The sequence below is a fragment of the Bombus affinis genome, chromosome 10 (genome assembly GCF_024516045.1).
Source record: "Bombus affinis isolate iyBomAffi1 chromosome 10, iyBomAffi1.2, whole genome shotgun sequence".
Taxonomy (NCBI): Eukaryota; Metazoa; Arthropoda; class Insecta; order Hymenoptera; family Apidae; genus Bombus; species Bombus affinis.
The window spans coordinates 8,878,765-8,905,724 of NC_066353.1; the positions used below are offsets into that span (position 1 = coordinate 8,878,765).

Consider the following 26,960-nt stretch of genomic DNA (forward strand, 5'->3'; position numbering starts at 1 on the left):
ACGTTCTCATAATAAATAAATATTCTGCACGCATAGGTACGATATATAGCTTCACGTTACTTACGTTATTATAGCTTTACGTCGTTTGTACAAAGTTTATGGACAATAATCTCGCGATTATGTAATTCCTGGTTATTCACACTGCACGATAACCGTTTAATCGTTTTAGCAAAAAAGAATATTAATATTTAATTTATCCGCTCTTTACGCAAATATTATCAAACGAGCTTGATCCTACTAATCTGTGTTTTGCCATTCGAATCATCAATGAGCTTATCGCCATGTCTATTTTATGAAAGATTCATTAACATTCGGTTAATAACAAAAAATTGACCGCTGCTCCATCTTATAATATTTTCTATTTTTTTTTTTTTTACTTTTCAACGTTGCGTGCCAATTGAAATATTTCAATTTAACTTTTTAGAATGAGAATCTTACTTAGCTATCGGAATAGCAAGCTGCGATTGATCGCAATTACTTCCTCGATCCGAATCGAGGAACTATTAATTAGAATCAGCGTCAAAGGATTAAATGTCCCGCCATAACAAACTACAGAATGCAAATGAAACAGGTTTATCGAAGATTAAATATTCCTTTGTCATGTTCTAGACGCGTCTGCAAAACTCTCTTAAAACTCTGCACTTGGCGCATTGGCAACTACGTTATCAGTCCTAACTTTACGACAAAACTTAACAGCCCTGCCGTGCGAGTAGCGCAATCAAATTTTAATTAAAAGCAGCTCTCATCGCGTACGAGAGGCTTGATCCTCCTATCGTTTGCACACACCTAGGGTACTGGCATCGAGTGGCAACAAAGGCGAGAGAAGCAAGTAAATCGGCTCACCGCCGTTACAGTAAGTAAACCGTTTCAAGTTGGACGACGACGTAGCGGGTGTCGAGCCGAGCAATAAGGTTCGCGACGCGATGCAACTCGAGTGTATTGACCTTTTCCAGGGACGGCGTGCACCGGGACGCTTTGAAGTCAATGGCCAAGCTCGTGATAAATCTCGAAGCCGGCTAAAACCTGGGAAAAATCGTTTGGAGCGTGTCCTTCTTTCCCTCCACGCGGTCGAATTTCCATGCCATTAACAGCGCTACGAAACCGACACAACAGCGCGCTTCATCGTGTGAAAACTCGGTTACGATCACCCTGACACACTTCCTGTGCGAACGAAACAGCGATCCAGCGGTAAATATCGCGATGCTCGCCGCTCGCGCGATCGATGAATCGATAATGGGTAACTCGACCGTGTAACGCCGCTCTTTTTGTTTTTCTCTCCTCCTTCTCTCTCTCTCTCTCTCTCTCTCTCTCTCTCTCTCTCTCTTTAGGATATTCTCTTAGGAGCGTCGTTCGGGTTGATGCATGTATTTGGCGTGGGAAAAACTGGTCCTGACTCTGGTGCGTTTTATTTCTTCTTTATGGAAATGTCAGTCTCTGTTATTAACGATCGATAGAAAAATCTTTTTACACGGTTAGAAGAAAAGGTTTTGAAGGCATCAAAGTTGTTTGAACGAATGTGTAAGCTATTTAGCCATTTGACAGTGTCGTAAATTGCCGGAGGATCGGGAATGAGAGATATTAAAAATACATCGGATATGAGAATAAGCGGTAGGAATATTTAACGAGTGTTACGTTAGGTAAGTATCAACGAGAAGCCGAGTTTCTTAAAAGTTTCGTGCAAAAGCATCAAGATTATCGAGAGATTATCAGAGAAGCACGAGGAGGCATCCCCTACTTTGTGCTATCTGCCCTCGGGAGGACAAAATTAGCGGCCTGGTCAATTTCGAATTTGTCGCGTCAGTAGCCAGGCAATCACGCTTGGTCGCAAAACACGTGAAATAGATTGTTCGGACGATGTAAACAGCTTGGAAAACGAGCAGCCAATATCCAATTTCACGTGGAACCACGCAAACGTATTTAATTCGATTCATGGAATAACAACAAGTTTCTTGGAAACTGCACTCCAAGTAAATAACGCGCGATAAATCTTAAACGAAATCGAGCAAACGTTATACAAGTAGTGTTGCAATAATAACTTTTACCGTTAACGTCTGTTGGCTGTAAAGCGGCTAAGAATTTCGTTAAACTCTGCGGTTAGGAAACGATCCGATTAAGTCGTTGCTTTTCGCACTTTGTCCATCATTTTAATTTAATTCTCGATACTAATCGGTTCTTCGAAATATACTTGAACAATGGGTGTATTGTGTGCAACGAGGTAGAAGTAATGAGATGTTTTGTTGCCTTTTAGAGTTGAAATTCTCCGGTCAGGCCCGGTTGAACCTTCCAGCGAGCATTTCGTCGGTCAGGCGACCACGAAACCGTGTCGGATTGAAATGGTACAAAGCGAGCGTGGATTGCATGCTAATAATCGAATCGCGTCTTTTGCACGTGCCCCGAGACTCGACCTTCTTCGGACCTTCTTATCATTTTTCCATTCCACTTGATCCCTTTTATTTTTAGTTAACATCGTCGAAATCATCGCTTGATCATCGAAATCGAATTTAATCAGATTCTTTCGGTTTATTGGAATAGAAATTATTAGTTCAGCGAGGGAAATTCCGTCGGGTAAAATTCGATAATTAAAGAAAGAAAGAGAATCTATCGTTTCATAATAAATAACGCGTTTTCATATTCACCGTCTATCGAAGTAAAGTTTAAACGTAGTAGTTGAATAATAATTAAACAGATATGGAAAGTAGCGTTCGATTATTTGACCATTGAAGTTTGATTATTTAATTCCAAACGTGAAATTAATTCTGCAATTCCATTGTTTACTTCGTCTCGTGTCCTCGAACTGCGCCGCCAGTTCTTCGCGATCTTGACCGCGAATGCCATAAACCACCTCTGCAAAATTCTCGCGAACGAATTACAATTCAATTGTCTGAAATTATACGATCGTTTTATATTCGCAAATTACACGATTCGTTAAAATTGGAGACGGCGAGTCTGTAAATTTCGTAGCTTCACGTTGTACGGCCACTTTAAAACGTGCTTCCTCAATTTGCCCGTTTCGCATGGGACATATCACGTTCAACGTTACGATCGCTCGAGCTTCTTAAAAAGTGCAGTTGCGAAGCGCAGTTTCTCCAATTTTCTTATTGAAGAGACGACGTGGGCGTCGAACGAGGTCCTCTCCAAGAACGAAGATCTCGCAACAGCGTAGTACGGGTTTACCGGTATTCGCCTCGATTTTCAATTAATTCGTTTGAAACCGGGTTCCTTTCTTCGCTGACCTCTTTAGCAGGAATTTGCAAAACTAGGGGACCTCGTTCGGCTGTTCTTCAGGGTGCACGCGATAAGGAAACAAAAGAGCGAGCGCGTGGAATACAAATTCGATTGGCTACCTTCGTGATATGTCCAGTTCCGTCAGGCACGATACTTTGCGGTTTCAAGGTGACTGCAAATGCTTATCACGGAAGTAAAAAGTAGCAGGAAGAGACGAGATACTAGCAAAGGTGAAACGAATATTAAAGTACGTTCGACGGAGGTTATCGCGCCCTTAAAGGTTTAAAAAAAATCATCGTGCACGTAGATTCGAATCCGATTTATCGAACGTGTATCGTACATATAATCGTATATCGTTGTATCATCAGCGAGTCAATTTTTTAAAACGTTAACGAAAGACATATGCGCGGATACGTGCAATTCCAACACCAGCCATGCTCGAACGATCGAACAGTCGTCCTATATCAGTCTTGAACCAGTACTACGCGAAACAGTCACTTCCTGTAGAAAGTAACGTGTCTTTTTTCTACAGAAGCCAAAGAAGTATGCTTGATAAGACAAAGATCTATCGGTAAATATAACCGGTTATGCACAAGCAGCTATGTAAACGAAGAACGTCGCGATTCAGCCATAATCACGTACCAGAGACAAGAACAATATTTCTTTTTCATTACTTCTTTACACAGTATGTATTGTGTGCAGATCGCTCGAGGATAGAACGAAAGGAATTCCACGTTGATTAGATTAAGCAGTATCGATACGAAATTTAAACAATTTTTTGCATGAAATTAATTTCCGAGAATCTCTTACAGCGAAACTTGGGAACAAGTTTCAAATTTTACGATAACGGGTCCTTGAAAATTAATTTCGTCCAAAATGTCGCTCGAAACAGCAAAATTATCGGATATATCTCTTAGGGAGTGAGATATTGTGAAAGTATACACTCGAAATGGAAAGTCGTAAAAATAGAAAAGAGATGTGGTAGCAGCAAGACTGCTTGAAATTAATTTTATACATTCTTTGTTATTGTTTTTCTTCTACTATAGGCAAAAGCATATAGAACGAGTTAAGAGAAAGTACATACACACGATATACTATAACAAGCAAAGTTGGCTAAAAAAGTTGTTATAAAACGTAACTTTAGATATTTTCTCACGTGTCCAAGCAAACGCACCTACGTAACTTGAAATTAACCAAAGCCAGATATACCGAACGAAAGAAATTCTAAACTAAATAAGACATTTAGAACTCTGCTTAGATTCTGCTTGAAGTTTATGTATCGAACCGAAACGTAAAAAATTATTTGTAGCAGATACCTGCTTTATTTTTCCCCGCAAATATACGTTTTGGGCTTAACACCTTAATTTCAGTGAACGTTATCGTAACGACGCTAAGATATTACCGTATAATAAAACAATAAAATAAAATAAAAATATACTAGGCGTGATATAGAACATTTAAAACTATCTTCTCTCTTTTCAATAAAAAAGCAAATAAACTTTACATCTTAGACCATCGAACAGGATATTTATCGCGCACCATTTGTTTGCCTTGATTTCAAAATTCAACACGGCCGCGGTTGCTTGCAAATATTTATATGGTGCATCAGCATACGTACGATTGTTTTATTATCCTTCGATTCGCGTGGAACCGCGTAAAATGCTTGCAACACGCGCGACTTTCATAATTCATGCCGTGCAAACAACGTGCGTGCATCTTTGGCTAAGTTTTATTTTAAGATCACGAGGTTTCTCCCAGTTGGTCACTCGCTGGAAATCGAGCACTTTCACTTCCTCTCTTACGAAGGTATCGTAAAATTTTGATAAAAAGTGCACCACTTTTTTCCTTTACTCGTTCTTATACCTCCAAATCGCATCTACATCGTGTCCAACGAATTCAAGAAAATCTGCGAATTTCGTTCGTACGTTGTTGTTTATTTTAAAGAACAACGAAATTCACTTATACCATCGACTAGGATATTGTCGACGAATTACCTAACCATCGACGTTGCTTATGCCGCTACGATAACGTGTGTTGCAACGTTGAGGTATCACAATAGCGTAACGTGGCGGCGTCGCGTCGTCAGGTCCAGGTATGCCACAGAGGCGGCAGCCGGAGATAATTAGCGTCATGACACAAACGACTTGTCCCATTTCATCGACAATTTAGCGCCGTCCATATAAAAACTTATTAAACCGTTGAAACGTTACGCTACTAAGTTTACTCAACGCTTATCGACTTTATCTTAGAAATTCGAAAGTTTCTAAATTTCGTTCCTTTTTACGAACACTTTCGCGCGACAGTTTTGGGTTTACGCTCTTGGCTTTTGTGGCCACAAATTTTCAAACTTTAAGAAACGATTTTACTTTGTCGAATTTAATTAAATTTAACAAGACACCGGTCTCGTTAAGCGATAAGTTTATTTCTTTCCTCGATCATTTATTTATCGAGTTTCCCTTCGTTCCACGGACGAAATCGTTGCTTTAGACGATCGCCTTGTCGTTAGAACCACCTTTGCGAGTTTCGTCAAATATATTAATTACATTCCGAATTATCGATATGGCTGCTTTTATCAATGGATATAGATACTTTTACGAACATGGTGAATCGCTAAAAATGTTACACCGAGCGAGTCTGTTTTCAGCTGTTAATGAGATTGTAGCAATATCTTTGGCTCAATGTCGTGTATATTTCCGTTCCGTTTTTCACTAAGATAAACGGCCACCTTGAACGAACACCGACAATAACGTCTTTATGAGACGAATGTACCTTGGATCTGTTGCCGAAGGAATGCCTGCATGCGGGTATTTTTCAATCTTTTCTCTATTTTTAAATTCGACGAACGTGCAACAGCTTATGAACGTGCTAACAATTATCGTATTCCATAGGAAAAAGCGTATATTTTTAAAAGACAATCTGTTTTCGAATAAAGAGGAAACCGAGCTGTTACGCAACGGTGATCTTTAGTCCTAATTTGTAAATTTATTACGGTATTTCTTAAATAAAATAATCACTTCCCATTATCGCAAGAGTACATCGCAAAGAGTGTAATTTGTGTGAAATGAAAAATTGCATGGCCTTACAAATTTTACGACAGTAACTGCCAACAGCTACAATTATTCAATTCAACCAATGTCTACGTATTCACGATATAGCAACGTACACATATTTATTAACGCATCTATTAATCGTCTTTATTAATTCTTCTTGCTGGCAATATCTCAATGTGATAAATAATCAAGAAAAAAAAAAAGTTCATCTGCATACAATATACGAGGTAATTAAAAATAAAGCTTCTTCTTACTTTCCATTTGCTTTCTCCCTATTTGCATTTACGAATTTCCTTTTACACGCTTCATTTCACAGCTTGAGAAAATAATATGCAAGAAAAGCGATTAACAATAACATTCTTTGTTATAAGCGAACGAGATGTATAATTGCAGAACACCGTGAGTTTACTTAGTGGAAAGTTGATCCACGACAGAAAAGAAACCATTGGTATTATCTTTAACATATGGTCGATAGTTTATTTTCCAGATAAAAATCTATTTCTAGGTAGTCTATGGATATAAGATTTAACAGATTTTCTATAGTAGAAGCTTTTGCTTCGTACAAGCGAATAAAATAGGAAGAGGAGAAAACAGTATTCGTTTAGATCACAAGCGCAGAAATTGATTTTGCACCTCGTACGTTTCACAATGGCGCAACATATTGTATTCGCTTCCATTTACCGGTTCACGGGAAATTTGATCGAAACAAAGATCGTTATTATCGTTTGAATTATCGTTATCCCATTTATCGACCGTGAAACCACGCGGAATCAATAAAGGAGAGAGGCGACTGTGCAATCGTGGGGAAGCGATGCAAGGTTGTCGCGATTGTTTGTAAAAATGATTTAGAAGGTGACCTCGCGAAGGACCTGGAAAAAGAAACCGAGACGGTGTATCGGAAACGTGGCGTCGAGGAAGCGATAAGGTTCGTCGCGTGAAATCAAGCTTAAAATTCAAAACGACGCGACGTTGGAAAGTGCGAGCTATTTTCCACGTAGATTTCTCTGAACGATCGACCATTTTAAATGTTTAAAATTCGTTCCATGCGTACACGGTGGCTGCGAAGTACAAGAAACGTATTTTTAAATTCTATGCAAATAAATAGAAATCCAATGTATTTCTCTGCAATTAATTGAACGTACGCGTAAGCATTTCCTTATACGCTCGCAGTTGTGTTCATTCATGAAAAACCAGCCAGTGAAATAATACTAGAACCGTATAACGCTATAATTTATGCAAGTGGAATAAAAAGGTAACGTCGAAACACGTATGTAAGTAAAGTAACTTATATATCGTTTTGTCGACAAACGTATATTTCAACCAACAAAGATTCTCATTTAAAGATCGCGATCGATTCTACAGAGTTTGACCAAATTTTTTCCGATCTTCGAACGAACGCTGTGATAATTAATAACGGATTAATCGTTTTCTGATCGTCACGATATAATACACGATATAATATAATAGCGTGAAACTGGCTGCGAAGAACTTTCACCGTGACTCGAGTGTAAGGCACGATCGCAACGATCGATGTGTCTTCGGTGTTGGGTACGTTCACCGCACGTTTCCTCGTCTCGAAATGCATGTCGCGTTTGCAAAAACTCGGGCGCAAAACATTTTTGACGCAATCGATTACCGAAGTGGTTGATCGCATTCGTGCGTCACCACCGGCATTCGCGTTATAACCAGCTGTGAACACGAGAGTTCGATCAAGACCGTGTCGATGTCCCGCGACAAACAAAATGGTCGAGCTAAGAAAACCTTTCAATCGTATAACATCGAAGCGTCTTGATAAAGTTTTCAAATCCTTCCATCTTTCGTACAATTATACAATGATCCGTTGATCCGCGTAACTCGTTATAAAACGAGACGGATGATCGTCTAATTTCATTCTGCTGCATATTTTTCTATCATTTTCGAGCGAATCGTATTTTTTTAACGTTAGAAAATTTAGTAAATTTGATGAAAGCGCGAAGGAACGGAGAACAGTTATTGATAGACGAGTTCCGATCGTACGTTGGAGATATTTTGAAAACATGGAAATTTGTTTTCCATTGAAACTATAGCGAGATCGAGGCATGGAAAGTTTGAATATCGCGATAGGATTCGTCAGAAGCTTAAGAACGTCTTTCCACTCTGCGATAAAATCGTTAGTAATGTCTTACTAATTGGTTTCGTCGAGTAGGCAGTAAATTGGAATTAGTGACGTTATTTCGATGTCTCGAACGAATCGTCCGAGTTTCTCGTCATGTAACAACGAACGAGTAAATACAATATCGTAGGATGATTCGATTACAAGCGTAATCAACGTACAGTTTTTGATGAAGCACGACTGGCACGTAAAAATGCTACGAGTTGCGAAATCTTCAAAGAGAAAATCTTGAGAAAATTCTATAAAAACGACGTATTAGGTGGACGATTGGAACAAAAGGAACCTAATCGATAAACGATACGATCGTAAACGTTAAGTGGTTTGCACAACGTCGAAATTCTTTCAGTGAAATCGAACGACCCAATGGATGGACTTGCGGGCGAATTTTAAGGGGCTTTCGAAAACGTTGCGGTTACAATAACGACGTAACATCAACGCCTGGCTGGTGTGTTTTATCACCGAGAATCCCAGCCTGCATTGAAATCACGAGATCTCTCTCGAAGAGGAGGAACGATGATTCATAAGACGTTAGATTTATATATAAACAATTTAATTTTACCGAACGATATAAAACACTGTCGAAGATATCGACTGCTAAATAGTTAAGAAACGAAAGATATCGTTGAATTAACGATTATTCCGGCCTTTTAGCGTATTCGTGGCTTGTTAGCGCGTTACGTTTCGTTACGATAGTTATCTTCTTTCGTCACGATTATGAACATTTGCCAGGCTTAACGGAGATTCTACCGGATAAAGAATTCCTCTTCCTTCTCGAACGAACGAAGGCTTAACGAATTACATGGCTTATTTGGAACATCGTGCTTCGAAATAAAAAGAAATAGGTCTATTGTATTTACGACAGACGATAATGCATCTGACAGTTTTGGAAACATTTTTGATAAACAACGTGGAGCGTTATTTTTAAATCGATATAATACCGAATCGTACATGTACGTCACGATAAGTTTCTATCTCGGCGCCAAATTCGCAGCCAAATAAACAGAGCAATGGCTCCACGTTTAAAGGAAACAAAACACTCGTTGGTTCTTTGTTTTCTTTTCTTTAATTTTAATGAACCTCCTGTCGAGCCAATGTATACTCAATTTATGGACATTCATACGGTTATTTGAGAAGTCGGTTAAGTTTATCGTTGCTAGAAACGTCCCTATACAAGTTCGCCGTGTTATAGCTGAACAATAGCCAATGTGCATTTGCAATGATAATAAACTAAGCAAACGATTACTTTAACTACCTCCACATATCCTTATCAACGATAACACTCTTTCATCCGCCAAAACAAGATAATTTTTCGCTATAATCTAACGTCGCGAGGTTTTACCAAGGTGACTAGTTTTTAACGAGATTATGTAACTCTGTCAAAACAACAATACGAAAAGCAAAGAAAAATAGAGATCTTATAGACGGTAGGATCATTCCGATTGAAGCGAAACTAAAAGCAGGAAAGTACAACGATGCGATAAAATCGGATTATCCTGATTATAAACGATATCATGAAACGAGACTACTTTCCCGAAGATAAATTTCTATCCTAAAGATAAATCATCGAATAAAATGTTCGTGTTAGGGATCGTCGTGCATGAAAAGATCGTAACATCGTCGCAAACTCTATGATAATGTCTACACTGTGCATACAATTTCTCTTGGAATCCACAAGAGTCGATTCCGCCAATTTTCTCATGCACCGTTAGCCAACTTTCATGCGACTGTAAACGAATGAAACTCACTTAATGACAGTCTGCTTCATGCTGTTTGTCATTCTGTCCTCTCTTCGGTTTCTCTAAAGTTTCTTCTTCTTGTTTGCTTCTATCGAAACTTTTCACTGACACATTACTACACGCACTCTTTCTTTGGTCCTTTCAAATAGCCCTCACTATCAATTTCTTTTCTCTCTCTCTCTCTTTCTCTCTCTCTCTCTCTCTTTCTTTCTTTCTCTCTGTAAAATGACGCGATTCTCGCGAATCCCGGAAATCGAAGATTCTTCGTCTCGAGACGTTCCTTTTCTGTTATTTATCGATGATGCGTCCTCACGATACTTCTTTCCTTTCCTCTGGGGGCCGGATATGAATCGGTTTGGGCTGTTAGCGCCAGACTGAAGGAGCACGCGCATCTCTCCTCCTATTTAAACGCCCTCTCCCTACCTCTCTCGCCCTCTCTTTCTCGTTCCCATTCGGCGGCTCCGCGTTTCGATACTCTCCTTTTCCTTTTTCCGTGCTCCCGCAAGGATCCTGGCCAATTTGCCGAAAATCTGCGATTCGATCGCGGTTTATATCGGTATGCGCGTATAATTTTCGATGTAGATCGCTTTAACCTGTTGACCGAGCAAGTCGAGTTAACTCGTCGCTCGAGTTGCTAACTTTTCGGAAATAATATCTTCACTGAGGGATTCTCCGAGTCTTTTTACAGTGGCTATAGAAAGTATATCGTAGATATCCTTATTTTACAATGAGGCGTTCTTCTTTTTATCAGCTTCTACGTTTCATTTATTATTTTTCATAGCATTAAAGTTTCGTAGTCATACGAAGGCACTGTTATTACGCGGCACAGAAGGATCAATTTGAAGTAATTTCGGTCATTAGGAATTTCATCGATTTTCTTCTTCTCTTAGTGGTTCGAGAGCGTGGTGATGTATTTGAGTACGGAATATGGAAAAACTGACTTGTGTTCGTCATATTATTTCTTTGAACTTTACTCTATTTGACGATATCTTATTTTTATACGTTTGATTTGATTTTCTTTTCATTTTCCCCCTTATATTTTATCAGTTTAATTATTTTTGGACTATCAGAAATTCGTTTGATCTTCGTCCGCACGTGCGAATATTTGCACGTGTTTGAATCTAAAATTGAGATATAAAGTATTTTACATTTTGTAGACATATAGATCAATGATTTTCAAGATGCCGGGAAATTTATGTTATATAGTTCGTTAAATACTTTAGAAGTTCGTAATTATCTTTTTATCTTTCAACGATTATATGAGAAATTAAACGCTGACAAATTATCGTTTATTTTTCTAATGTCTATTTTTCATTTTATTATTCTACATCGTTTGCAAGAACGATTGAATGAAGTTTGATTCTTTTCCGACGTTATAAAGCCGTCTAAGCGTTTCGTGCGTTGGTAGATTCCTCTTTTTTTTTCTGACGCTCGTCCTCTGCACGGAACGATGATACTATGCACGTCAATGATTTCCGAAACATCGGAAAAATTGTTCTCTTCCTCTACATGACCGACACTGAGATTACCGTGCATCACGGAAACATTTATTTTGTGCCGATGAACGTCAATGAGTAACGTGCACATAGTCGCACGCCGAAGCTTCAAACGGAATACCAGGATTACGAACTTCGATTGAAATTGATTTATCAAAACCTTTCGTATGATTAATATTTTCAATAGAACAATTATTAATACTTTCTTACGCTAATTTATTTTCATCGCAATATCGTATCGCAAAGATCGAACGTTTTAATCTTCGAACTTGTCAACTTTTTAATCGAGACATCTTGCGTATATGAATTTAGAATCAAACTTATTTCCTTCTGCTTCCTCATCAAGAAAGATGAGCTTTAATTCGCTAACAAGGTAATTGCAATTTCTGTCGTTTTACGATACATTAGTCAGCTTGATACAAAGGCAAGTATTCCATTCCTATGAATTCGTTAGCGAGAACGATTGTCAAACCATGAATTGTATACGCGAGATTAAAATAGGGGACTGGTTCCAACTGGTTGCGAGAACAATACACGAACGGTATAATCCATTAGCTTAAATTAAATCGTGTACCAAACACATCAATCATGAATGAAAAACAGATAACGCTCGTGAAATAAGCTTTATTAAATAGTTTGTAAAAAATGCTGGTTTCATCAAACCAACCGCGTTGTACTATATTCCTGGCACGTTCGATTCGATACAACAGGTAGATAACTAGTCGCATATTTTCCAAAATAATACCGCGACGATACAACGAACGATATTTTTTCAAGAAACACCATCAAATCTTATAATCGTGACTTTTATTTTCTAATTTGAAAAACGATGATTCAAACGAACGATTCCTATTAGAAGAAGAGTACGACAGGTTTAAAATAGTCACTTACAAACTGTTTAAAATACACCCACGCGGGAGATCTCCTCGGCCGTTCGATTATTCGTACAGCGTCGTTTATTTCGAGAGGGAATCGATTTCTTTGAAAAAGTTACGGTTTATGGAGTGGCGTCTCCGACGAGATTCATTTGTTAGCGTCTACCGTCTGACTAGGTGGGAAGCGCGAGTGCGTAAGTTTGGCCGAGTTTCCGAAAGTTATAGAGACCGACGTTGGTCTTCTAGCTTCGTGCTTCAAAACTATTGCGCGCAAACTTTAAAACTACTGTTCCAGAAACGGCTGCGAAACTCTGTAGGGCTTCAACCTACATAGGGTGAACATACAATCGCAGGTCGTTCCATTCTACGCGTTAGGCTGTATTTCATTGGACGATCGGACAACTGAAATATTTGACTGGCAGTTAAGTAACGTGATACCTTTTAGCAATTGCGAGCTCTTTACGGCGTGACTTTTTCGCGTCAAATGGTAAATATTTAACTTTCGATTTACGTTTAAACGTATTTCTTCCGTCGTCATTTTCTGTTATGTCGTTTGATAACGAATCCGTCCGCAGCCGAATTTCTTTTACGTGTTTGCGTAAAGAAGACATAACGTTCGTATATTTATCGTCGGGTATACGCAACATCGAGCGTGAAGGGGTTATTTTGTCGACTATATTAAACCATGTTTAAACAGTATGTAAATACAGTCGATGTACTTAGTATATTGAGGGAATAATTAAAGAAAGCAAACAAGTAAGTTTCCCTTAGTAATTAGCTACCGGCAACCGAATAATTATCCTATTATTCGCTAATCGATCGTACAAATACATCCTTTTGAATTTACGTTCGTATGTCTATATAGAAGCAAAGTTTCATTCAACTTCATTCATTATTTTCCATCGATAGAAGCAATGTCCCGTGTTTCCTTATCTATGATCTGAGACTGATTTGGGACAATGCAGGTCGACACCGTGTCAATGCCGATACGAGCAACGAAAAATTGCGAATAAATAGCCGGCCATTGTAGACTGGATTTAGTCCAACGATTATCATACGGTCATGCAAGTCAAATAGATTCCGGGTAACTCTTATTTCTTTTGCCTCCTGCGGGATTGTTCTTCGTGAACGGAAAGCCTAAATATGTAGGTAGTTTCTTGGAATCGTTTTTCTCTTTTTTTTTTTTTTTTTTTTTTTTTTTAATGAAATCTGTTTTACTCGCTGTTACGAAGAATCCTGATTAAACTGGCCTAAGATATTTTCCAGAAATTCGTTCGTTTTTAAGCGTATTTGATTATTGCCATCGTTTACTTACGAATCGTATTAGAATCAGTCGCATCTCGGAAAGTTATCAATGCGACAAATTGCGATCAACCCGATCCAACATCTCTAAGATACTTTTTTTAAGATTTGTTCGTAAGATTGTAAGTTATGTTATAGAAAATTACCAACACCCTTCCGTCATGGAACGCACCGAACACACCAAGTAGCCACGTGCGGTGCTCGTCGGCGAGGTTTATAACGAGGTCGTAAATTCGTATTAAGAGAACGATCGCATTTAGAATTGTTAGTTTATTTCGTATTCGATAGTGAAGGATACGTTGTAAACTCGGTGTCTCCAAAGTCCACGCTTTGAAACCATATCGTGACGGTGCAAGTTCCCGAGGTTTCTGACCTGAAGGAGTATCGCGACCTTTTCAGAAAAGCGAACGCCTCGCGTCAGTTAGAATACCACCCTATCCTCACCAGGAGAAGGCGCGTCAAGGGCGCATGGAAGAGCGATCGTGACATTCAGGACACCGTTGATTGAAAAACTAATTTTTACAACAGCCACTCAGCGTGTGTCGTGAACGAACTTGACAACTCGGACAGTCCGACCAGGACACGCATATTGTAGCTTTCCATCGATGTACACATTCGAGCCATCAATCAGTACAGACATGTTCTAACGTTCAATCAGTATACGTATTCTGTCGATCAGCTCAAACATCACAGTACAAACAACCAAATACATGCGTTATGTATTGTACTCTTTTACACATCGTTTTTTACTAAAGTACAAATTGCCTGCTGCTATTGCGTTTAAAAGAGTGTAAACTTTGGTTTCTCTAACCTAATCACTCATACACCATGTTATATTGACTGATAACCATAGTTATATCGGCACACAACGTTCGCGTCCAAGTCGATGAACTATCGCAGACAGACGCGTCCGTTCAAATACGACGAACGGACGAACCTAACGCAAGATTTATAAAAGATGCTTTTCAGAAATTCCTCCTCTTTTACCTTCGCAAGCTATTACCATAGTCCACTTTCGAATAATTTTTTACGATGTTTTCCTTTCTTTAATTACGGACGATTTACTTGCAACGTTGTAAATCGTGTCTTGAAAAACGATTCGCCGCATTATGATAGAAGAACCGCTCTCGACAGAATAATCGCTCTGAAAAGTGAATTTCAATCGTTTAAACAGCACCATGGTGAATCTCTAGCTCGATTACTCGTTTCTTGTGCGATGTCATTAGCGAAAATCAGGCTGAAGCGCGTCGAGAAACCAACTTACGTATTTATGCTTATTAAAAATGATAAAAAACGATCATCGCATGATAAACTAATTGCTTGAAGATAAAAGAATATGTGAGCATTACGAGAATATCGATTCTCCTAACTATAAAATTATCTTCTTTTTGACAAGTACTATAAACGACTGTAATATTCAACGATTTACAATCTAGCTTTTGAAAAATATGTATCGTCGGATTGTTACGCGAAATATTTATCAAGTTTCGTAGATAACTCGACGAGTTAACGCAATTTCGTTCCCACGTGAATACCTGCTGTTCTATCCGACCTTCACCTTCTTTTCCCGATTCGTAGAAACTGCTCTTTACGACGTGGAACGCTTGATGCAGCCTGTGCAAGTTACGCTATCATCTGCTACAATAGCACTAAATCATGCTCAAAGGAATATTTTAACGTCTACATTAACCTGAATTACTCGTTCTACACGCGGTCTTTAATAAAGGTTGTCCCATAAAAGAAAGACAAATATTGATCTTGTAGATTTCACTGTCGCACAACGTCAACGATAATTATCGTTTGTGGCACACCAGCTTCTAGCTTTCCAACGGATAATCAAATTACTTAATTTAACACGGTTAATTACGTGTTCGATGAATGTACTTAAATCCTAGAAAAGATCGAAAAATTCAACGTAACATCTTCCTATTCTAATTCACTATTGCATACTATGCAGTTTACTACTATCTTTTAAGCATATTACATATATGATATTTTTCAGTTGTTTATCAAGCTACCCACGATTCCGTAATCCAACGAAATATCCTATCGACGCGCTATTTTATAATTCAATGAAACGTTGTACCAACTGCATGACCGATTACGTTGTTGCTCCATAGCTATCCTCGACAGAAAACGCAGCATCGTCGCGATAACTGGCTTCGATCGAAAGCGCTGGCGATAATAAGCTTTTATTTCGAGCAATTCGTTGATTAGCTTATCGATCGCTCTCGCAGTACCATTCGAAACAATAGCTAAGGTCGATCCCGTTATACGTTTCACGTTGTGTTGGTTGTCGCAGAATCGCGGGATCTCGCAGCAAGCCACTATGCAGTTCGATATCACGATTTGAGACGCCTGACGAGCCGAGGACGAAGAAATCCAACTGGAGTAAGGTCGGTGAACCGCGATCCAAGAAGTGTGTCGACGTTAATTAAAGAAATCCCATCGATTATTGGTTGACACTTAGAGTTAACAGCTCGAACGCGGAGAGAAAAAAAGAGACGTTTGATCACGTTTACCCATCAAAGGGAGGAGAAACTGTAGTTGACTACAGCTGATAGATAAAGGATCTCATTTACCTAAGATTCTGATTGGACGGTTTTATTTAATCTTTCCTTTGACATAGTTATGATAATTGCGTTAGAGGAACGTGGCTTAAGTTTCAGGTTTATAACGATGTTTCAGGCTTGCGAATTTCGATATTTCTTGCTACGTATTGTCTTTCCAGAGTTTATCGATCTTTATCTCGCTCCTGTAACCGTAACAGGAATTTTGCATTTTCAAATTTAATATTTTGCGGTATTTGAGATTTCGAATAATTACGTTGATCGTTTTTCCTTATTAGTTTAACTTCTTAAGAGCTAACGTTCCGTTAATGCAACATTTCATCTATAACGTTTTTCGATCGACTTGTGTTTTTCATTTAAATTATATAGTCTCTTAACGTTGCGAATTTTCAAGATTTAACTCGGTATCTTTCGCGTTGCTATTTCTTCGTTCGTCTAATCTCTATGATTTTATAAACTTCGAAAAAGTCGAAGAATATTTATGACATTGTGACGAACTTAGGATCCTGGCAAGATCACGGGCCTCTGGAAAGGAAAGTTCCAACCAGTAGACCGAACATATGGCTGGTCGAAGATCGAGGATACCGTTACTGTGACGTTAAAACGACTGCGATGTCAGGGAAATCTAAATTATCACAAAAACCATCCATTGGAAAAGATGTTGCAGGAAAGATTTATCCGCTATATATGTACCGTCTCGAATGTTTTGCTCGCGATCTTCGTGCGAAAGCCTATCCTTATAATCCTGTTTTCTATCAAGCGGCGTCGTGTTTGCGATCAACTGCGTAATAACTGTGACATTATGATATTCGCGAGGTCGAATATATAGCAAATAAAAACATTATTTTTGCCAATGCAAATATACCGAAGGAACTAATAACAATAACAAATAAACGAGTTGAAAGGCTAAAGAATAATAAAACACAAATTCATACACGCAATATATATAATCCATGTGAAGCATAAAAATTCCTACGTAATGGTTCATGCTGTGTTCATATGTAGCATATCTTGGAAAAACTAGAAAGAAAATTCTATTACACGACAGATCCACGCAACTGGACTGCGATGTTCACGAAACGCGACGCGTTATTGAGACACAGTATGGAAACACGATCGAAACTCATTATTCTTCGTCGCAAGCTTCGTCGCAAACTTTAAAATTGTAAGAAAAACGAAGAGATGGAACGAAAGTTGCGTATAATAATCCAGATAACAGGTAACATACACGATATCTGTACGATCTCAGTCGGATGATCATTACAAAAACGGGATTCTCGATCATTTTCCGACTATCGATCGAAATCGTTTACGCCCCGGCCTGAATTTCTCGGCTGATGCATAGTACGAACGCGTGAACCGGCTAAGGAACGCCCGAACGCGTGAATTTGCATTTACCTGGCGATCGACAGGAAGCGTCGAATGCTGCGATTCTCAAGAAAAGCCTGAAACTCGAGAGATACAGTTATACCGTTGCACCTGACTCCGCGTGTACGTGGCATGAGACCTTAGAAAATGAAAAGTCGAATTGGTTTCGCGTAATGTAATTAAGTGTAGGATACGCGAAGTCGATCAGGAGTTCGTGTTGATAACAGGAAGCGGTCCATTCAACGGTGACTCGTTGCGTAACATTTACGAGGCAAAAGACTCGGCTTGCTTAGGAGTGTTAGCCGACGTTTTACTTTTAATTACGTTCTATCGACTGACGATCTCGAAAAGTCCGCGTAAATCCCGCGATACGGAGGATCTTTGTCAGTGGTCTGAAACGTTTAATGGTCGAAATACCATCGAGCCTTCGTGAGCATGCATAATTAACGCTCGTTATAATGTTGAACTGATACATCGGTAGCTCGTGAGTGAAGTGTCGCATGGAGTGGTCGAACCGCTACGTTCGACATCGTTCGTGTCATCTGAACGAGAGTTCGGATGAGATTAAACGATCTCTCAATTGTTTTCAGTCGTATGAAAATAACGATTTTTAATCGACGAACGAAACTGAACATCGTAGAAACTGAACATCGGGGAACAAGGCTAACGTATCACCGGAATTTTCGTTTAGTCTAACGTACTATGTTGTACCATTCTGGCGAAATGATTATTTTTGCATCATCGTTTATATCAGAATCTGTCTTGAATCTGGATAAGTCGAATCGGGTCGATTACGCCCGTCTGGATTATCATAGATAGTCTGGTTTACGTATATCGAGATACGCATACAGAAACGTAACGTAAACTGATGTTACTAGGAGTGGCTTCACAACAACGTACCAGCCAAAGTTTATCGAGGTTATCCCGTTAGGCTCAGGTCGCAGTGACCGTTTTATCAAAGATCGGCCGCACGTATCCTTCTTTCCATCGAAACTACTCGCTTCACCTTGTAGATCGTTAAACTTCTAAATAACGATACATCGTGTTGCAAGAAATTGATCCATTCCTTCGATTCGTAGGTGGTGGTCATTTGAATATCAAAGTTATGGGGAAGAAATCTGTTGCTGACCTTTATGGCTTGGTGTTTCTTCTATTCTAAGAACGAAAAGATCTAAATCCGAAACTCGATAATACATTCTTATCGCTTCCTGAAGTTACTGTTATCTTTTATTTTATTTATTTCCTAATATCGGTTAGAGTCGATAGGTTCTTGCACATTTTATAATATCAAATTTATATCGAAAGTCCAAAATAATAACAACGGCAAAGGCGATGTCGTATTGGGATTCCTTTCGAATGGAAAAGGAATAGAAGAACGAAAGATCTTTATATCCATGCAAATCCGAATACAGATAATCAAATGCTAGTCTAAAAAGAAGAGATACGAGTGCTTCATCGTGAAACTAATTTTAAACCTGTCTCATTTCGGTGTCAGTGGCATACAGAATCGATGACGAATGGCAACCGGTCCAGCCTGATATTTCATTGGCTGGAAAATTAATAACGTATCACCATCTAGATTTTCGCGCGATTTTGTTAAAATATTCGCATTATGCATCTACTCGTAGATTAATCAACTTTGCAAGAAAAATCGAAATCTTTTCCAATGGATATATCGCTGGCAAAGCGATACAGCAGAAATGTTTTCACGACAAACGAATCCAATTACCAAGTTTAATGAGCAGAAAACTCATGCTTTAAAAAAAGAGATTAACACATCCGACGCATGTTGTGAAATATCCTGAATAATATTGTATATATGTATGTGTCTAAGATAGATTTTATGGAAAGCGAATATTCCAACGATACTAAAGCGATCGAGTGCAATAAGGAACAACGATACGATAACTATATTAATTAGAAAAAAAACTTTCTATAATATTCGATAAATTACTGTTTTACGTCTGTCTACGGTGATTCGTTAGCTCGAACGCCAATGTCGTATGATGATTCAATACGATTTAATTAATTATCAGCCACGGTGTACGAGTGATGCGTAAGAGAAACTAAAGTTTACACTCTTTTAAATGCCATAGCAGAAGGGAACTTTTACTTTCATGAAAAACATGTGTAATCGAGTACGACACACAGTACGTGTGTCGCAGTCTGTACTATGTATACTGTTTGAATGTTAGAACACATCTACAACTGATTGAAAGCTCGATTGTGTATACCGATGGAAAGCTACAATACGCACGTTCCGCTCGGACCGTCCGAGCTTTCATGTTTGTTCAGGACACACGCTGATTGGCTGTTGTAAAAATTACTTTTTCAATCAACGGTGTCCTGAATGTCATGATCGCTCTTCCATGCGCCCTTGACGCGCCTTCTCCTGATAAGTGTGGGGTGGTATCCGAACTGACGCGAGACGTCCGGTTTTCTGAAAAGGTCGCGATACTCCTCCAGGTCAGAAACCTCGGAAACTTGTACCGTCACGATATGGTTTTAAAGTCAAATGGACTTTGGAGACACCGAGTTTACAACATATCCCTGACTATCGAGTAGTAGAAGTAAAGTAAACTAACGATTCTAAATGCAACTGCCCATGCTCCCCTAACAAGTTTGAAGATTCCGAACGGAACAATAATCGTTTTTACGATAAAATATGATCCACTCTATTAAAGCCGATGCAAATTTATCTTCAATTAAATTCCTATAGTACAATTTCCATACTTATTCAACACAATAAGTCGTAATTATCAGAAATTACACGAGTGAAAGTCAACTCACCTATTCTACCCACTTGCAAACTGTGTATCGATGCTTTTCGAGAGGTTTCGCTCGAGACAATGGAAACTCGCAGAGAAGAGGAAGGAATTATTTTAACGATCGTTTCCGTTCGCGATAACGAGTCCTCTTTATTCTAAACATTATCTATATCCATAGGAGGCAGTCAGTTGTAAAAACTCGATGGTCGTCAGAGCTACCTGAACGTCGACAATTAAGGAACAATTCATTTCCAGCTTAACAAGCCTATTTAACACGATCAAAGGATTCTCGATTTGTCTCACTTTTGCAGTCTCGCAAGCGTTAGCTTCGGTATTGGCTCGCTTGTTGCTTATGTAACTCGCAATTTGCGTTTAGAAGCGCGTAATTTCGTCGTCCAAGTGCAGAAACAGGATTTGCCACCAAGAATCCACAGTGAACCATGCCACGCTACGCTACACCATACCACGTTACTCTGCTCGACAACGCGATGAATATTCATTCGTGTCTCCGCTGTCTAATAATCATGCACGACTGCTACACGGATGCCATTCTACGATTGAAGGCTATTTACGAAGCAATCGGACGATCGGACGCAAACTCAAGATTGGATGCAAAATGTTCGAAGATTCGTTTCTACGCGATCTTTTACGACCATAGTTTAATTCCAATCATAGTATACCATTATACGTATCTAGATGTGATAATTAGAAAGAAAACTATTATGATAATTACGATTAAAATAAATCTTATCAAGAATAAGCAAGCGATGCTTTTCAATGGTACCGTATAGGACCATCATTTCGCATTTGCATACGAAAGAACTTGTCGCTGAGCCCGCCCGTCTGTTATCTTCGTTGCATTTAAATGAGACTGTTTCCGATGATCGATCAGAAAACTGTTGGCAAATCATTCGTGGAAATGTTCCTTTTTCTTTTTCACTGTCAATTTAAAAGCGTGAATCATCGTAAGAGTTAACAAAGGGAAACGGATTGAAAAGGAAGAAATGGAAGCAGAAGTTTGGCGATGCGTCAAGAAGATGTTTTAAGAAGGAAGCGGTTCTTTGTTCATTTTGGCAATGCTGTTTTTAAATTGGAAGAACGCTATGGCGATAATTTGCGGTAATTTCTTTCTTAGATGGCACATGGTACAGCTTAACCTTTGGTTCCTTTAACTGTTTCTAGCTGTTGCAACACTGTATCACTGAAGAATCGAAATTACAGTTGAAACGAAGCAGGTCATCGACTCACAATCGCTGTAATTTGAATATCTCGAGTAATATTTCTCTAAAATATTACAAAATTATCCTCATTAAAGTATCTCGTGAAAGAAAGCCAAACGAATAAACTTTTAACTATGGAATATCGGTCACGACATGGCTTGTCACAAATGATTAATACAAAATTTACATGTATTTTTTGTTGATCGACGGAAACGAAGATGTACAGTATCGTAAACCAAGTCGTAAAGTGCAAGTTGCACCGTTCGCCTTCGGACGCACTGGTTGCTTCTGTATGTATGTTGGTTGTTCCGTTATATAGAAATGCCGAAGGCGATGCTAATGAGGTAGATCGAAGTCACAAATGCCATAAAAGGTCCGATAACCCTTTCGAAAACGGTGTTTTCTTTTTTCTTTTCTTTCTTTCGATTGGGGAAGAATACGGCGCGAAGGAAAATAAATCCGAACTCTGCTCGTGTAAAAAAGATATCCGATCGTATGTAGGCAACCCTAAATCTTCACCGTACAGATTCAATTCCTGTGAACGACTGGAAATTTACTGTCAGCCGGTAACGGCATCTTCGTGCTCGTATACGGAATTCCCAGCGAAGAAACGAGGAAACACGACTGACATTAATTTCCTGGAAATCACAGTTAATTTTTTAATGATCCTGTGCATTATTCGTTAACTAGTCTGTAGCGTATAGGCTTTCATTGGACCGTTAAATGTTTTGGTTTTATCACGTTTGGTTTTACTATTTGGTCATATACTCTTAGACTGTTAGATGAATAGCTAACTACGAACATGTATAGGAATTTTATTTATTAGTTTATTTAACGTTCAAAGTCTGTCTAAAATAGGTACTGTGAGACAGATTTATGGCTGCAACAGGTGAAGCTAATTGATTTTGCTGCATCCTTTGCATCATTTTCGATCCAAACTGATCGTTATTTATTGTTAGACAATCTTTTATTTGACATAGGTAGGTGATCGTCTGTTTTAATTTCACGTAAAGTTGCCTCGCAACGTTACGAGTCTTTTTGTTTTTTTAACCAGATGTGAGATTGAAAGATAGAAATTCGAAAATTATAGCAAGTAGAGCGCAGAAGAAAAAGAGAGATTTGCTCCTTGTCAAAATCTATATATGTAACATTATCAATTTTTTTTTCTGCTTTTAAACTAATTTCAATATCATTTAATCTACATATTCTCTTTTTTGTGTTTTCTTATGAAAAATAGAGAAAATAGAAATCCTTATTGTTCTGGTAGCTTTAAAAGAAGCAAATGCTCCTGTTTCATTTCTCATGTCGGAACGGTGTAAAAATAACGGGAAGTTCTGGAAACAATAACATATTTTTCACCGTTGATCACTGTTGTCTGACGTTTCATTTATCCATGAAAGTATCATTCGTTTTTACATGCACATGTACGTAGTTCGAAATAGAAACTTTACGTTCGATCTTCGTTAGTCGCGAACAGTATGTTATTAAATGAGTATTCTAAAATAATATTACCATATTTCTCTCACAGAATTAATTCTTTCTTATGAAAGCTGTTCCACGAGAGTTGTTAAATCGATGAGTTTTTTTCGTTATAATGCTCACGAGATGAAAGAAGCGTTAGAATGTACTTTACGAAGAAAATATAAGGATCGATAAAAAGCAACGAAACGAACTTTCTAGGGACCTATCAAACGAGAGATACATACGTTTACATCATTTTCTTCTTCGAAACCGTCTTCAGAATAAATAAAACGAGTGAATTCGTCGATATCATTTGTTTTTTCTTTCTTATATATCTTCTAGGTTATAGGCAATGTATTCAAGTATTATTCAATACTCTAACTATTATAAAGGAACCCGATCAAATAATACTCGATCTAATCTTACGTAAAATTGAAAGAAAGGATAGAAAGAAAAAAATAAAGCATATTTCATAGTTGATCCAGTCTACACGCGGAGATATCTTTAATCGAGAAATCGAATTCCCTCGTTAACTTAAAGCCAATGTATCTTTATATCTTCTTCGACTATTTTATAATTTGCCTCGTTATATTTTCACTGATTCGATAAAAGGAACGTACCTATCTATAGTGGTCATTTTGTAAACGTTGTCGAAGATGTTTCCTCGGTCCGATCGGACGCTTTCTTCTTTAACGTTATCACCGTCATCGTGAGTACGGAAATGTAGCGTTCTTGCGTTGGAAAAGTCTGGTTGCTCGGGATTCATGATTCGTTCGTCAACAGATCATCCAAGTCACGAATATGAGAAACACAGCGCGGTCACGTGAAAAAAAAAAAAAAAAAAAAAGAAAGAAGGAAACAAAAGAGAAACACGCTTCAGCGTATTTGAGTCAGTCCTTCGAGGACTCTCAATACATATTCGATCGTTGTACCACGATATGGACGCGTTGTCCGTGTGTTTGGAAACAGTTTCAGTCCTTGTCGTAGCCGGACGATCGTCTTAAATTACGCTCGCGTTCTATGCACGGTGTTATTCGTGACGATGTTCCTTTTGTTGCGTGACATTGCCATAGATATCGCCATATGGGGATTTTCATTTGGTGTGTATTTCACGTACAAATTCATCTTCGTCAAACTTCTCTTCGCCTGCAAGAGAATCGAGCGCAATGTAGGAAGCTGTCGCTAAAGATCGATGTTTACGCAACCGTTACGATAATAACCGTTGGTAGAACGATTCCTATTTTCAGATATCTACAGAGATCATGCCAATTAATCTTGTTCCAAGACCAACTACTTTTTCCCAACACGCCTCCACTTTTTTATTTTTGTTACGCGCGCGCAATAGATTTTCAGATACGTCGAATTATTTTTAATATCTCGTAAATATCGTGATAAGATTTACGATAAATTAGTTTATGATTGGCGATGATTAGAAATTAATTGCCGTATTGTACCATTATTTTCATATGTAAAGTGAAATGAAGAGTACTGTAATCAGTAATGCACACGATAGCTTTTATAGATCTGTATTTTCCTCGATACATGATACGTATAATATGTCTCATCCGTATATAAAACACGTGTTTAAATGATATAGTACGTTGGCTATCGTCGTATTAAAATTCGTAAAATGTTACAACAGTTGAAACGGTTCCCGTTATTCGATGGTAGAATGAAAATTTTCCGGACGGTGAATACTTTCCTCTGGCAAGAAAAGAATAGGATATTATACGAAGCGATAAGATTTTTGATTTGGTTCGATCGGTTGACTCGTAAAAATTTTTATGAAACCGGTTTCCACGCCTAGCAGGTCACAATAAACGCGCGATATGAATCTTTTTGGCTTATTACGAGGGCTGAAAACAAGTTATAACCTTACGGAAGGTATGAAGGCCAAGGTTAAGTGTCTTTTCAATAATCCTGACGTAAATCGACCAAAGAATTATGGTTGTAAACGGAAGATAATGGTCTTCCTTCTCATTGCGTGGATATTATGTAATCCAAATTGAAAACTATGGAATGAATATGTCAATTGTACGTTGCTTTTTTTTTTACTGGAACGATAAATTAAACATTGAAAGTTAAAAAAAAAAAAATAGATTTCATAAATTTTCTCAAACTTTTCTGGATTCGATAAATTAAATTTCTATATTCCATAGATTTAGTAGATTAAAAGCTTCGAAAATGTTTCTTTAGATGTTTTTTATTCTTCTCAATAAATCACAAGATTATATCTATTTCAATAAATTATAAAATTATATATAATAATTATTTTTAATTCCAAGTTACAGTATCGAGAATTCTCATACATCGCTTTCACGAGACTGTTGCCAATATTTGCATAGTGACTCTATTATTATCCGCGAGTGACTTATTATTCTTTTGCAAACTATATGTTCCGATAGAGAGTTCAACATGTGAACGTATTCTTAAATGTGTCCACGTTACATGACAAGCATCGTTTGTTTTATAAAAGATAACGTAGGCGAACTCGTTCGTACACCTGGCTTCCTTCGTCTAGTATTTTTCGTATATTTTTTAATTTTATTTCGCGTATTTCTTAGAACGATACCAAATAATGTTTGTATATTTATTTCGATAAATATTTTTTAATAGTATCTTTCCAATACATTTTTCTACCTTATTTGCTTTTTTCTATATCGGACCACCTCGACTTGAAACATTGGATTACATACAACAAAATATTTTTCTCATTTTAGATAAACTCACGCGTTCAAGAAGTAACAAAATAAGTAGAGATCTACAAGTAAGATAAACTAATTCGGACACAAACAGTGAGATATCGCTGTATTTTTATAAGAAAGATAAAATTACTCACAATTTATTCTATGAAACTGCAGTTACGTCAGTCATAATTATATACAACAAAATTTTCTTGAGAAACTTATCCTTCGTAAGACAGTGAGATATGTATCGAGTTACCTGAGCCAAAAAGATATTTAGTTTCGTGGTTTGTTACGTTCGTTCAGTTCGAGGGCATTATATCTGTGTAACTAACACGTACGCGTGGCTAACTGATTTGAAAGATAGTATACTACGCATGTTAATTATTTCGATGTCAAATTGTTTAATTCCGTATTCGGAAAACATACAATTTTACTTGAGACCTTGACGATTTTATACATTCAGGTTATGTTCGTAATTCAACCGCCGTTTTCAAGGTTTGATACGTTCTTAAATAACATACATACCTAATGTATTTGGAAAATAAATGCTCATCGTTTCCAACGTTTTCATTCAATATGACGAAGCTGACATATATCTTTGGCGTTCTTTTTAATCTTGTTTATTAACTAATTAAAACACTATTTCGATTTCCATATTATGCGGGACATTAAAAATGTTAAATTATTTTAGAAACTTAAATTCTGCACACTTCACGTAGTCAACTGATTTAAGCGTTACATTCAAAATAGCGGCGCTAGAATACAAAAGATTAAAAGATTTACCGATCAAGTATATATGTACATGGTTCTAGAACTGCCATCTGGTGAGCAAAACAAGTACTTACAACTCCAGCTAGTTGGCGTAAGATCATTTGTGAGTAGCCAGATTAGTAGCATAGTATCCGTTTAGGGGGAAGTGACTTTTTTGAGCACTGTAGAGAATTAATATAATAAAAAAATATGACTAATCCGAATTTAACTGATATGACAGAGGAAGATGCGGCGGACTTGCAGTTTCCGAAAGGTATGTTTATTTTTTTTCTTTTATCT

General features: G+C 37.9%; 2 protein-coding genes across 8 annotated transcripts in view; one reads left to right on the top strand and one right to left on the bottom strand.

Annotated features, from left to right (window-relative positions):
• LOC126921067 (neprilysin-2) overlaps nt 1–26,618 on the bottom strand; it is a 38,451-nt gene extending 11,833 nt beyond the window's left edge. For 2 of the 3 annotated variants that reach the window (XM_050732277.1, XM_050732276.1), the window contains exons 1-2: nt 26,436–26,618; nt 23,844–24,369 (exon numbers count right to left, since the gene is read on the bottom strand). In XM_050732277.1, the coding sequence (XP_050588234.1) occupies nt 23,844–23,989 (146 nt within the window). In that variant the 5' untranslated portion in view covers nt 23,990–24,369; nt 26,436–26,618. Of the gene's footprint in view, nt 1–10,172; nt 10,562–23,843; nt 24,370–26,435 lie in introns of those variants that run through there. The other variant, XM_050732279.1, reaches the window with a different exon arrangement.
• A 104-nt stretch (nt 26,619–26,722) lies between these two features.
• LOC126921076 (DNA-directed RNA polymerase II subunit Rpb4-like) overlaps nt 26,723–26,960 on the top strand; it is a 260,919-nt gene continuing 260,681 nt past the window's right edge. For 3 of the 5 annotated variants that reach the window (XM_050732302.1, XM_050732301.1, XM_050732300.1), the window contains exon 1: nt 26,769–26,934. In XM_050732302.1, coding sequence (XP_050588259.1) covers nt 26,871–26,934 — 64 coding nt within the window. In that variant the 5' untranslated portion in view covers nt 26,769–26,870. Of the gene's footprint in view, nt 26,935–26,960 lie in introns of all 5 variants that reach the window. The other 2 variants (XM_050732299.1, XM_050732298.1) reach the window with 2 other exon arrangements.